Source organism: Arachis ipaensis, chromosome B3 (genome assembly GCF_059453495.1).
Source record: "Arachis ipaensis isolate K30076 ecotype BB chromosome B3, ASM5945349v1, whole genome shotgun sequence".
In the NCBI taxonomy this organism is placed as follows: Eukaryota; Viridiplantae; Streptophyta; class Magnoliopsida; order Fabales; family Fabaceae; genus Arachis; species Arachis ipaensis.
Window position 1 is genome coordinate 4,928,741 of NC_142438.1, and position 13,937 is coordinate 4,942,677.

A 13,937-nucleotide genomic window follows, 5' to 3' on the forward strand; every position below is an offset into this window, starting at 1 on the left:
GTCCAAGGTTGAATTGGTTGAGGGATTGCGAGAGTTCGTACCGTTCGGAGATGCAGAGCGATTCATTCTACACTGAGAGTTCTAGAAATTGGTGAGTCGATTCAGGAGTCTTGTAAAGTTGCGAATGTCGTTTGGAGAGAATTCATCCTCCATATCTGAGTCTGGATTCTCCAAATGTTCCTCATTCGCCATAGATGGGCCGAATCGGGAACTTTCAGTAACAATCTCCTTCTTTCTCTTAACTCAACTCAGATCTCGTCGCGATTGCATCCTCCACGCTCACCGCACCATGATAAAATCCAAAGCCGTGAAGAGATTACAGGTTGATGATAGGTGCAAGAGAAGAGGAACAAAGAGAAACATCATATGAAAGTGAGAGATTTCTTTCTGAAGAAATAAGGAGAATCACAAAAATATTAACTACCTCCTAACTAAAGATATATACAAGTGCTAACTAAAGGCTAACTCTAATTAATTGATAACTATGATCAATTAACAGTTCTAACTAACTCTGGTATAAATATCTAGGCTAATATTATGTTAAGTAACATTATATCAACTAATATATATATATATATATATACCCTTTCTTTTTTTTTATACAATTTATACAATGCGAAATCGATGACCTACGTATAAAATAATAAGAATTCTTATATATATATATATTCTATTTCTAAAGTTAATTTTGGTAATATATATTCTATTTTTTAAAGTTGATTTTGGGATACAACTTAACGTGGTCGATGAAATAATTAACCTCTGTGTAAGCTCTTTCAACCGTCCCCCGGGGGTAGTGGCCATGGGCCCACCAAATTTATTTAAAATGTTTTTTTCTTTTTAAATCACGTATATCTTCTTAGATTTATAATTTGATTGTATAGTAGAATAAACAAATTAAATCTTAGCTTTAATAAATACTGAAAGAACTTTCATTATATTCTCCAATGAATATCATGTTGGTGCTGTTATCATAAATTCATAATAATTTAGACAAAAAGAAACATGATAATTTAGACAAATTTTTTTATTGATATTTTCAACTTTAAACCAATCAATTAAATATTGATTAATACATAATCAATTAAACACTATTTGAAAACGACTATTCTATTTAAAATTGAAAAATTTTAAATATTTGTGAAAATTCTTGCTTTCATTGAACTATTTGTATTTACATACATTAAGATTTCAATTTATGGATCTAATACATACATAAATGGAACTTGTACTCAAAGAATAAATAAAAATATTTTTATGGTGTGTATTATATCATATTTGTTAAGGATAATTTAATATCTTACACTTCTTATACTGTTTTTTTTTTTAATCACTTTCATTGTAATGTTATGGAATTTTATTAACTTTTTTTATTAAACATGTGTTATTAATTTAAATTTTGCAGATTTGTGTTATTTAAAATTTGCATTATTAAATCACTATTAAAGTCAATTTTTAAATAAAAAGTCATTCGTAATTTTGTTACTAGTAAGTATAATGTTAAAATATATATTTTTTAAAATTTTAATATAAATTTGGTCCTCCAACTTATATTTTTAGATTCGTCACCGAATTTAGTAAGTATAAAATGGGTCAAAAGTCTTCTCCTAGCACCCATCAGGTCCAACCAAAAACAAAGAAGACTCCTAACAAGGTTACCAATACTTGGACAAGGCCTAATCACCAATGTACAACACATGCTACTGGATCCAAAGTAAAATTAAGTAGGGGCATCAATATTGGAAAACTGGTTAGTGTGGCTTCTTCGGGGACCCGGCCCAATGTTCATCATCAGCAGCAAGGTGAGACAACAAATGGCCCTATGCAAAAACGTCCTCGTCCAAACTCTTTGCAGAATTCACCAGTAGATAAGGATGGAGCATCGACGGTGGGTATGGTGCAAGTTTCGATGGAGAAAATTGGGCTGCAACTTGAGAGTCCATTAAAGACAGGATCGTTGAAGACAGGGACATCATGTTGAGTCTTGGGTTTGTTATTGGAGCTCCCTTTTTGCTGTTTTTATGGATAGTTTCAATATCATAGCCTGGAATGTGAGGGGTGCGTCTAACAAGATGGCCCGTGTGCATTGCAAAAATTTGGTGAGAATATATAAACCATCTTTCTTCTTTCTCTTTGAGACTCATACCATGTTTAATAATTTGAAGAATTTTTGGGATAAGTTGGATTTTTATTGTGTTGGTATTGAGGAAGCAGTAGGACACAGGGGTGGCATTTGGTTTCTATCTTCTATTGCTAATGCTTCTTGTGTGGTTATTGATCAAATTGACCAATGTATCACAGTGAAAGTGAGTGTGGGTAACTTAGTTTGGCTTTGTAGTGCAGTATATGGGAGTCCTCAATTCGAAAAACGATGTATGCTTTTGGATCATTTGCGTTCTATTAATTCAGGCCATAATAGACCGTGGATGGCCGTTGGTGATTTTAATGAGATTGTGGCACCAGATGAGAGTACAAGTGCTTATTTTTCTTCTCACAGAGCTAGTCTATTAGCTACTATTCTAGATGATTGTGAGCTCTTTGATCTTAAAGTGACTAGTAGGAGATATACTTGGTATAGAGCAGTTCAAGCTGGCAGGAACTTGGCTAAAAGGTTGGATAGAGCTCTAGTTAATGAGGCGTGGATGACAATGTTTCCTGAGGGTTATTCTGAAATTCTTAGCAGGCTTCATTCTGATCATTGTCCTATTTTAGTTCGTTGTCATGGTAGCCCCAGAGTGAAAGGTTCTCGTCCTTTTAGGTTTCAAGCTGCGTGGGCAACACATCCTTCTTATAAACATGTTATTAGTAAGCTTGGAATCAAGAGTTTGGAGGCGTTACTGAAAGGCTTAAGATGGTTCAACAGGATTCTTTGGACTTCAACTCAAAGATTTTTGAAAATATTTTTGTGCGAAAAAATAAGCTGGAATATCAGATTGATCATATTCAACGGGGTTCGGAGGTTACCGATGTGTTATCTCTAAGAATTAAAGAAGCTGAACTGAGAGAAGATTACAATAGGCTTTTATTGCAAGAGGAACTTTTTTGGTACCAGAAATCTAGAGAGCAGTGAGTCAAGTATGGGATAGAAACACTAAATTCTTTCATCTTCAGACTTTGGTGCATAGAAACCATAATAGAGTACATGGATTATATGTTAGAGATGGGTCTTGGTCTACTGATACAGATATTCTCCAGGAAGAAGCCCTCTCTTTTTACAAGAATCTCTTTGGTACAACGGAAGAGGTTGAGGTTGATTGTTTAGGGGATGTTCCGATGCCCACTCTAAGCACTGAGGCTTGTGCTAGGTTAATTGACCCAGTCTCTTTTGCGGAAGTCAAGTCAGCAGTATTCAGTATGAGCCCTTTTAAGGCTCCTGGTCCAAATGGCTTTCAAGCTTATTTTTTTAAAGAATATTGGGAGATAGTAGGCACTGAGATTTAGAATATTGTCCGGAGCGCTTTTTTGGGAGAGTTCTTAAATCCTAGCATCATGGAAACTCTGATTGTGCTTATTCCTAAAATTGATAACCCTACCTTTATGAAGGATTTCAGGCCTATTAGCTTGTGTAATGTTGTTTATAAAATTATCACCAAAAGTATTAACTAACCGACTTTGGCCTTTTCTTCCAGATATTGTTAGTCCTTTACAATGAGATTTTATTCCGGGTCGTGGTGCTCCTGATAATATTATTGTGGCCCAAGAAATTCTGAATTTCATGAAGTACACAAAATCCAAGAAAGGTACTCTTACTTTTAAAATTGATCTTGAAAAAGCTTATGATAGGGTGGATTGGAAGTTTTTGGAGAGTACTCTCATTGCTTTTGGTTTTCCTATCATCACTGTTAATTTGATTATGAATTGTGTCTGTGCATCATCTCTTTCTATTATGTGAAATGGGAATAGATTGGATAGTTTTGCTCCTAGAAGGGGCTTAGACAGGGCAATCCAATGTCTCCTTACTTATTTGTACTTTGTATGGAAAGACTTGCTTGCTATATATCTCATAAGATGGTCGAGGGTGTGTGGAAACCAGTTTCTGTCACTAGGGGTGGCCCAAAATTTTCTCATTTGATGTTTGCAGATGATCTCTTACTCTTCTGTCAGGCTACAAAGAGTCAGGTCCAAATGGTCAAGCATTCTCTTAACATTTTTCGCAAGACATCTGGTATGAAAGTGAATCTTGAAAAGTCTAAAGCTTTTTGTTCTAAAAATGTGACTGCTCGTAGAAGAGATATTTTTACTAGTGTTTCTTCAATACGTTTTGCTTTGGACTTAGGAAGATATCTTGGAGTTAACCTTAATCATTCACGTACCAGTAGGGCTTCTTTTCATTCGGTGATTGAAAAGGTGAGGGAAAGATTAGCTAATTGGAAAGGAAGGCTTCTAAATAAAGCAGGGAGACTTTGCCTGATCAATTCTGTTGCAGCATCCATTCCTATCTATCATATGCAGGTATCTTTTTTTCCAAACTGGGTTTGCGATAAATTGTCTTCTATGATGAGACAATTCCTTTGGAAGGGTCAAGTTGATGGTAGAGGTCTTTCTCTTGTTAATTGGAGGACCGTGATCACTCTAAAGAAATTTGGTGGCCTATGTGTTAGAGATCCTGCGTGTGTTAATATATCTTTACTTGGTAAATTGGTGTGACAACTTTTTCATTGTCAGGACAAGCCTTGGGTTGCTCTATTGAGGGCGAAGTATCTGAAGAATGAGGGAGTTTTAGATGGCCCTGTCCCTTGCAATGCTTCTCATGTTTGGCAGAGTATCTCAAAGGCTTTTGGTGCTCTTAAGGATTCCTTCTCTTGGTGCATTGGGTCACTTGATCAATCTTTTTGGTTTGACAATTGGAGTATTGAGGGCCCAATTGCTCAAGATGTTCCTTTTGTACATATATCTGACTCTGATTTAACTATTAGAGATGTTTGGAAAGATGGTCAATGGAATCTCCATGATATTTTCTCTATCATTCCAGAAGATGTCAAACAGTGTTTGAATGCTTATAATCCGGATTTGAATGCTGGAGAGAGTTCAGGTTGGTCGTGGGGTGTGGCATCTTCTAGACTCTACTCAACTAGGAGTGGGTACAGTTGGCTAGCCAAAAGAAAGTTTGACTGGAATGAGCATGATAATTGGTTGTGGGTATGACGACTGCATATTCTTGAGAAGTACAAGTTCTTGATTTGGCTCAGTCTTCATAATGCTATTCCTACGGCAGAGTTTTGTTTGAGTCGTGGTTTAGCTTTATCTAGCACCTGTCATCGGTGTGAGAATAGTTCTGAATCCATTCTTCATTGTCTTCGGGAGTGCCCTAGTGCCAAGGAGGTCTGGAACCTTTTAGGCCTGTATTCAGATAACTCGAATTTACATGATTGGCTCTACAGAGGTGCAAGGAGTGGAGATGTTTTTCTTTTCTTTTCGAGCATCTGGTGAATTTGGAGAAGCAGGAATCATGACTTATTTAATATAGATGATTCATGGAGTGCTAGTAAAGTGGTGAGTTTGATTCGTAGTTCAGTAAGGGAGTTTCACACTATTTTTGCTATGGATCAATCTCTGTCTCCTCCTTCACTTTGTTTGCATTGGGTTCCACCTCCAATTCATTCTGTTAAATTGAATTGTGATACTAGTTGGTTTGCTCCTTTTGGCTATGCTGGTTTTGGTTGTATCATTCGCAATCCTGATGGATGTTGGTTGAAAGGTTGCACTGGGAAAGTCGAAGTGTGCAGTATTCTTTTTGCTGAATTGTATGCAATTTGGAGAGGTTTACTTCTTGCTTGGGAGAGTGGATTTCATGAGGTTATTTGTGAAACAGACTGTTTAGAAGCTCTTTTCTTGGTAAACCAAAGAATGCTTGGTAAGGATATTCTGAAATGGGATTTGGCAAAGCATATACATGAGGTTATGAATTGAAATTTGAGAGTCTCTATTCTTTTAATTCAGAGGACTGCAAATAGTGTTGCAGATTGTATGGCTAAAGCAGCTGTTTCTGTCGCGGACATTCACTCGAATTGGAGCCAACCATGGAGTGAGCTTCAACATCTAATAGATTTAGATATGACCCTAGCCAATTAATTTAGTTTTGTCTCTTTTTTTCTTTCTTTTCTATTTAATTACCAAAAAATATCAATGTCAAGTTGAATCATATGCATCTATATGTTGCCCTAACTTTTTTTTTTGGTATTATGACGGGGCCGAAGCCCAATAATTACAAAGCAAAAACTACAGTAACAGTTCGGGAAAAGGATATCCCTCTACAATCTATTTAGTAGTATTAAGTTAGGGCAACATATTCGTGCCATAAATATGTTGCCCTAACTTAATACTACTAAATACTAATAATAATAGGAAATAAAGTCAAAAGCCCGATTTAGAGTTTTGGTCATTGAAGCCTTCAAGGGATAACAGGCAGAATGGCACCCAAATTACTTATTGTTTTTTTCTTTTGGGTATTGAAACAGGGTTTAGTGTCCAAAAAAAAAAAAAACCAAACTATTATGAGTATTTATTGTTCTTTCATGTAAGATGCAACATGCAAATATGATTCACTTTCAATTTAAAAAGAAAATATAAAATAGACTATTTATAAAGTGGTAAAATAATAGTTTAATTATTTTTAATTTTATAATATTTATTATCTATAAACTTTACTATCTTAATTTAAAAATAATTAAAATATTACTTTATCGTTTTACATCCTTTTTATTTTAGAGGATTTTTTTCTCTTTCTATATATACATTTTTTCTATTTATTCAGTTCCACTTAATTTTTAATGGTTCATTTATGATTAAGTTCAATTATGCTAGTCTTAATTGGTTATCACAGCGCATAGCCGCATAGGAACATGAGCGAAGGCACTTCTGACGAAGCACAAACACGTGTGCTTCACATTAAACCAATTCGCAAAAACGAAAACAAAAGGCCCATATATAATATATAAAGATATTTAGAAGATCAAAAATATCTGGTTAAGTCGTCCACGTTGGCACCCCTACCATTCTCATGTGGAATCAGATATTGCACTTTTCCCCCTTCTTTTTCCACATAATATTATTAACACAAAGTCAAGAGAATTTTAAATTTTTAATGTGTTTTGAAATTAAATAAATATTATTTATTTTGTCGAAATACCTAAAAATTTCACTTAAAATGACCACTTTTATTTCACTTGGCTACTTTATATTTTCCCCCTTTTTAATTGACCTTGGTGCATCACTTTCCTTATTCACAGACACAACCACCGCCGAATCTTAAGAGATATCTATTGTTGTTTTAATCTCTTCATATTTCTCACTCACTCATTACTCTTATTGTTTTTAGATCCAGAATTCCAATCCAATTTCCTAACCGTTTTCGATTACTAACAAATTCAACTGTTTATAACGGCCAACGCCGGGATGGGTGAGGAAGTTAGGATGACCGACTACCAAGACGACGACCGAGTCGCCGACTGGGAATTGGGCCTTCCGGCGGTCCATGATCTCACCCCGCTCTCTCAGCTCTTGATCCCGCCGGAGCTCGCCTCCGCCTTCAGCATCTCGCCGGAGCCACACCGTTCCCTTGTCGACGTCAACCGCGCCTCAAAGAACACTCTCTCCACCCTCCGTACCGGCGTCAACGCCTTCTCCTCCTCCAACCTCAACCCCTTCCAAGACGAGGGAAACGATCCCGCCGGAGACGACGAGGAAGAGATCGTTCCGGACGGTTCGGGCTCCAATTCGAGGAAGCTCCGGAAGGTCGATTGTGCGGAGGAAGCGGATTCTGTGCCGCGCACCGACAGTGCCGCCGCCGTGAAGCGACCGAGGCTTGTGTGGACACCGCAGCTGCACAAGCGATTCGTGGACGTGGTGGCGCACCTAGGGATCAAGAACGCGGTGCCGAAGACGATCATGCAGCTTATGAACGTGGAAGGGTTGACCCGAGAGAACGTCGCCAGCCACCTCCAGAAGTATCGCCTCTATCTTAAGCGGATGCAAGGGCTCTCCGCCGACGGACCTTCTTCCTCCGACCACCTCTTCGCCTCCACGCCGGTTCCTCAAAGCCTCAACGACAGCGGCGGAGGAGGAGGAAGTGGCCACTCCCGTGGGAACGGGCACCTTCCGGTTCCGGTCCCGATGCATTATCCTCCGGCGGCGATGATGCCAATGCCGATGCTCGGCATGCCACATGGCTTTCATCATCACCATGTGTTGCAGCAGAGGGATTGGTCCTACCCACCACATGTCACTCCTAATGATAAATGAATCAACTGATAGAATTTTATTATCTCCGGTGATTGATCTTTGCTTCTAATTGAATCAACTTGTATTAGAATTTTGTTTTTCATCTTTTGTAGCACAATTGTATCGAGGGTATTATCGACAACTTATAAATGAGGAATTACTCTTATCATCCATCCTATGTGTTAAGACTTTATGGAGCTAGGTTACATGCTGTTGCTGAAGTAAATTCTGAACTAGTTCTCTTCCGATTTTATAATCCGTACTATATATATCGTTATGTAACATTTTTGATTGAAATAAATAAACAAAAAACATTATTTCCCTAAATATGCACTCCTGAAAATGGTTACTTAAATACGCAGTACCATATCTTGGCCACCACCCACGAAATGGATCCAAAGCTGACAGTAGAAGCGTTGACTACCATTTCAATCTTGCCACCCGCGAAATGGAGGACTGCACATCATTGGAGCCAACAGCGAAATGGCCACATCAAGGATGGCGCATGCGAATTGGAAGTGAGATCTTATTCCTTTGGTGTGAGATCGTAGATCTTTGGTGTCGGCGACCAATCGGTGAAGATGTCGCCGTCGAACAGGTTGCAGAACGGCGGCGGCGTCTGTGGCGGTGTCGGCATTAAGTATGGCGTTGAGGTATATAGCTACTTCAATTTTTCTTTTTTCATGTTCTTATTGTGCATTATTTTCTTATGATTCTTAACTTGGGGTGCCTTAAATGTGGTAAAGTTTTACCCTTTTCTTCTGGGTTTTATTCTGAGGTCTTATTTTCATTTTGTTTACACCCTTTTCTTCAATATTTTTTGGTGTCCTGTGTTGTGCTTTTTTAAACTTATTTAAGTCTCTTTTATTTTGGGAATGATGGAAGGTTGTGTATGTTTGATTTGTTTTTGTTTTGTTATTCCAACAAACCGATCTGAAGGAACCATTTCCATTTGAGTTAAGTGGCTCGATTTCTGATTACTTATTTAATCAAAGTTTTCTCCTATGAGTTAATATTCTCCACTTTTGGGATTTGGGATTAGTGGAATGGCTATGCAGATGAGAATAACGATAGGTAGAAATTGTTTTGAAGTTGGGGCAGAACTTGAATTCATTTGATTTCCAACTGATTTGACTTTTCATTTTCCAAATATTGTTTATTTTTATTCATTTCCAGTAACATACAAATTACTATTAGAGATACTGCATTATCATGAAGATATGGTAATATACAAAGTAGATGATTGTATAATGTGAAGACATGCCTATAAGGCTATAACAATGAAAGCGTCAGAAGTTTTTTACTTCTGGCCAGCAATGCATGGATGATTGCTTTTTGGGCTGTGATATCATGATACTGAACTCTCCTTATTCAGGTAGCTGATATCAAAAGGGTGAACGGGTTAGCCACGGATCTTCAAATCTTTGCACTGAAGACATTGAAAATTCCGTTACCGGGACGACATCCGCCATCCCCCTCTCCGACTTCGAGTGTACCTAATGGACATGCAAAGTTGGGGTACTACCATATACTCATGTATTGTGTTTTTTAATTCTTCCCATGTATCCGCCATTTACAGTTTGATGAAAATTCTTGCTGCTACTCTACATGGTTTTGCTTGTATCTTTTTTCTTTGGGGATGAGTTTTGTTTGATGTTCTAGGCTGTTGCTTCAATTCAAAATCTGTTGGTTTCACAAACTAATCTTTTTAGGATAAAATCATTGCAGGGATAATAGCTCGGAAAGAAGACCCCCACGTGCAGGTCAATACGGCATGAAGGAACCTCTACAATCCTTAAACCACCCAAGGAGAAGGTTTCTCCAGCCATGACCATTTTGCAGAAATACTATGGATTGAGTTCTTCTATAGCTAGAGATACATCTGAGACAGAATTGGCACTTTATGCATCTGATAATTCAGATCATTCTGGAGATGATTGGTTTCCCAAAACTTCACCAATTTCTGACCTTCGATCAAACCAGTACCCCAAGTCAACAAATTTAGTGTATGATTTATTGACAGGGAATGATGAAATGCATGAGTATGTGCCTCTTGCGGACATTGGAGATGTGGCCCAACTCGTGGATGCCAGAAGCGGGATGTTCCATTTCGCATGCGCTATCCTTGATGTGGCCATTTCGCTGCTGGCTCCAATGATGTGCAGTCCTCCATTTCGCGGGTGGCAGGATTGAAATGGTAGTCAACACTTCTGCTGTCAGCTTTGGATCTATTTCGTGGGGGGCATCTATGACATGGTTTGTAAACCCATTTCGTGGGTGGTGGCCAAGAAATGGTACTGCGTATTTAAGTAACCATTTTCAGGGATGCGTATTTAGGAAATAATGTTTTTTGTTTATTTATTTCAATAAAAAAGCTTATGTTCTTGTGTGTACTAATTCCTGAATATGCTAACTCTCCTTTTCAGAACCAATGCAAAGTTGAATACTATGACATAGACACTGAACAGAACAACAGATAGAGGTGAAAAAGAAGATTTACATACGTTTTCATTGCACTCGCTTATAAACAATCATTTCATTTTATTATTAGCCATTCCTTCCCATAGCCCTTTGAACTTTTCTTGTTTAAGTGCTTATATGTACTTCTAACATTCATCTTAAAAACGAGATTAGATTGGTGTGCCTGCTCTTACTTCTCTTGGTGGTCATGGACTCATGGACATGTTACGAACTGATCAGCACGATTTAAGGTAACTTGGCATTTGTATATATTGATCACACTATGTAGGACTCTGACTCTCTGAGGAACACCAACTTACTCGGCTTGCAAGTTTTTTATGACCTCCTTATACCCGTTTTCTTTTACTCCTGCAGCTTAATTTTGAGCAAGCAACAAATTTGTGAAATAGATTTCTTAAAAGTAACGGTAAGATTCAAAGAAAGGGTAAAGTTGGTTGGAAGACAATCAAAGGAAACTTGATTGGATAAAAAAGAGGAGCACCTAATGCCAACATCATTCTTTAAATTAAACAATAGAATAATGCGGTCATGGAATCCATCATAATTCAATGGCTCTAGTGGATTAGGTTTCAAGGACAAAATATATAAAGATATACGTTTTAGGCTATACTAGAAGTTCCTTAGATGTAATTAATGGACCACACGTCTTTTTCGCCGGAAATGGTAAAGCTTTGGTGAACAAATTCATGAGCAAATCCTTTCTTGTTATGCTTCCACTTCCTTGCAATTACGTCTTAAGTAAACTCAATGGCTTCTTAACCTTAAGCATCCTTTGCTTCGCTGGGTCGTCCAACGGTGCCTCCCAAGAGATATTGTAACTGTTGCCTGATGAGGAGCATGAAACAACGCATCCTGTTCTTTCTGCAGAAGCAAAACCCAGACACCTTACCTACCAACACAAATCTGGGAAATCTCAAAGGAACCACCCATCTAGAAAGAATCATTCAGAAACCTACAATATTATTATACATTACCTATCCAACTCAACCCTTGGAATTTTCTCTGTTTCCCCTTCTTCATCCTCTTCTTGATCCTCTCAACTTTTGCCCACTTGCCTACATCAGCATACACACCCGTCAATAGAAGACGATTCCCAACACTCTCAGGCTCCACCTCCAGCAGATGCTTAGCTGCCACTTCTGCAAGCTCCACATGCCCATGATTTCTGCAAGCAGCCAGCAATGCACCCCACACAAACAGATCAGGCTCAATTGGCATTGCCTTGATCATGCAGTACGCTTCGTCAACCTTCCCGGCTCTACCAAGAAGATCCACCATACATGCATAATGCTCCAGACGTGGCTCAATTCCATACTTCTCTTGCATAGTCTTGAACAGACTCTGCCCAAGTTCAATGTCACCGGCGTGGACGCATGCTGTGAGAATCGCAGTGAAAGTTAAATGATCCAGCTTGGCTTTCCCTTCCATCTCCATTTGATTGAAGAGCTCAATGGCTTCATCACAATACCCGTGATTGGCATACCCAAAAATGATAGAGTTCCAAGTAACTGTATTCTTCTCTGGCATAATACCAAAAAGTGTTCTAGCTTCAGAGATGAAGCCACATTTTGCATACATGTCAACAAGAGCACTCCTTACATATATATCTTCCTCTACCCCAATTGCCACAGCATAGCCATGAATCTCCTTCCCAATCCTCATTCTTTCGACAGTGGCACATGCAGGGAGAAGGGTGCTGATAGTAGCCGAAGTTGGGCAGAACCCATGACGCAACATTTGCTTGAAAGTGTCAAAAGCTTCTTCATTACGAAAATTCTGCACAAGCCCAGATATAACAGAAGTCCAAGACACCACATCAGGGTCCACACCATCATCAGTCATCAACCTGAAAATTTCAGAAACCATAGCAAGGTCACATTTTTGCGAAAACCCAGATAGTAAACTATTCCAAGTCACTAGATTTGGATTCACACCCATCAATCTCATCCTCTCCACCAAACTCCAAGCATCATCCGCAAGCCCCACTTGGGAGTACCCAGCAGCAAGTGCGTTCAAAGCCACCAAATCCTTAACCTCCATTCCGTCAAACACCTTGCGTGCGTCCCCAACTCTCAAGCACTTCGAGTACATTACAATCAACGAGCTAGACACAAAAGGGTCAACCTCAAAACAACACTTCAGAATCAACCCATGAATCTTCTGACCCGTGATTTGGTCCCCGACATGGCCGCAAGCTTTTAGAACGCTTGGAATGACAAAAACGGCATTGGGATTGGGCGTTTGGGTTGCCAGCATTTCTGAGAACACGGCAATGGCGTCGTGGTGGAAGCTGCAGCGAGCACAGGTTCCGATAAAGGAAATCCACCGGCGCACATTTGTTTTCGGAATTTTATCGAACAGTTTTCGTGCATGGGAGAGTTGGCCGCAGGAAGCATAGAAGGAAACTAAGTTGGAAGCGACAAGGCTGAAGCAAGCGATGCCGTTGGTGATTAGGTGGGCGTGGAGCTTCTTGCCGTGGTGCAACGCTCGATCACGAGCGTAGGTTTCGATGAGTTGGGCATAGAATAAGGGATCTGATCGGAAGGAGCGGTGGATGATGGCGTTTGTTATGGGAATCCTGGGGAGTAGTGTGGTTTTATGGAAAGCATGCATCGCAGTCAGTAAAGACGGGAGACACTGAATCGGACGCCCCAGATTGTGCTATGGGCAATAAATGGGTAACGGAATAATCGTTCAGGCCCAACCTATTATGCCAGGATAAAACAATTAATTTTCAAATTAATTATCAGTATAAAATATAAAATATTTATTAAAAATAAATTAAATAATATATAATAATTAATTTGATCATTAAATAATTAATTTAATAGTTAATTTTTAGTATATTGCATAACATTTTTCATTCGGCTCCAAAATAATTGAATTGATTAAAGAAAGAAAAGAAAGTTGCTCGAGTGCGTTTTTTTAAAAATTGAAATTTGTTTAAATATATATGAAGCTGATTCCACTTCATGAAATAAGACTGTTGTTCAAATATGTACAAGATTATTTGGTATTCATTTTTTAAGAAGATTGGCAGGAATTTCCTTAGTTTGTCATTATATTTTAATACAAGAATAGTTAAAGCATGTGTGGCTGTGGACATTCCTAATATATGAACATGCAAATCTCTCTGAGAGTGTATGTATAGATGAATTGTTTTGTAAGTATGTTGGATAAATCTTAATAATTTACTTAAAATATACATTCTGTCCTGTCCAAAATGTCCTATATAC

General features: G+C 38.4%; 5 protein-coding genes across 7 annotated transcripts; 4 read left to right on the forward strand and 1 right to left on the reverse strand.

The window, feature by feature from the left end:
- Nucleotides 1–2,072: 2,072 nt before the first annotated feature.
- Nucleotides 2,073–3,441, forward strand: LOC107632336 (uncharacterized). The gene is made up of 3 exons (XM_016336031.1): nt 2,073–2,316; nt 2,410–2,742; nt 3,185–3,441. Exons 1-3 carry the CDS (start codon nt 2,073–2,075, stop codon nt 3,439–3,441), a joined length of 834 nt encoding a protein of 277 aa, XP_016191517.1.
- A 567-nt stretch (nt 3,442–4,008) lies between these two features.
- On the forward strand, nt 4,009–5,910 carry LOC148569687 (uncharacterized). The gene is made up of 5 exons (XM_088506589.1): nt 4,009–4,165; nt 4,277–4,452; nt 4,666–5,032; nt 5,216–5,383; nt 5,468–5,910. Exons 1-5 carry the CDS (start codon nt 4,009–4,011, stop codon nt 5,908–5,910), a joined length of 1,311 nt encoding a protein of 436 aa, XP_088362715.1.
- A 1,236-nt stretch (nt 5,911–7,146) lies between these two features.
- LOC148569688 (transcription factor LUX-like) lies at nt 7,147–8,393 on the forward strand. Its single transcript, XM_088509982.1, has one exon. It carries the CDS (start codon nt 7,396–7,398, stop codon nt 8,239–8,241), a length of 846 nt encoding a protein of 281 aa, XP_088366108.1. The 5' UTR covers nt 7,147–7,395; the 3' UTR covers nt 8,242–8,393.
- A 263-nt stretch (nt 8,394–8,656) lies between these two features.
- On the forward strand, nt 8,657–13,349 carry LOC107629079 (uncharacterized). Of its 2 annotated transcripts, none has more exons than XM_088509983.1 (3): nt 8,657–8,873; nt 9,596–9,756; nt 9,949–13,349. In XM_088509983.1, the coding sequence occupies exons 1-3, from the start codon at nt 8,802–8,804 to the stop codon at nt 10,049–10,051; spliced, it is 336 nt and encodes a 111-aa protein (XP_088366109.1). In that variant the 5' UTR covers nt 8,657–8,801; the 3' UTR covers nt 10,052–13,349. The 2 variants fall into 2 exon arrangements, with proteins under 2 accessions (XP_088366109.1, XP_088366110.1); XM_088509984.1 differs by having other exon boundaries at nt 8,680–8,873; nt 9,596–9,738.
- On the reverse strand, nt 11,136–13,314 carry LOC107629077 (Tetratricopeptide repeat (TPR)-like superfamily protein). 2 transcript variants are annotated; one of them, XM_016331771.3, is made up of 2 exons: nt 11,676–13,314; nt 11,136–11,562 (listed from the first exon to the last, which is right to left on the reverse strand). In XM_016331771.3, exons 1-2 carry the CDS (start codon nt 13,312–13,314, stop codon nt 11,429–11,431), a joined length of 1,773 nt encoding a protein of 590 aa, XP_016187257.1. In that variant the 3' UTR covers nt 11,136–11,428. The 2 variants fall into 2 exon arrangements, with proteins under 2 accessions (XP_016187257.1, XP_020973509.1); XM_021117850.2 differs by having other exon boundaries at nt 11,383–11,590.
- Nucleotides 13,350–13,937: the final 588 nt, after the last annotated feature.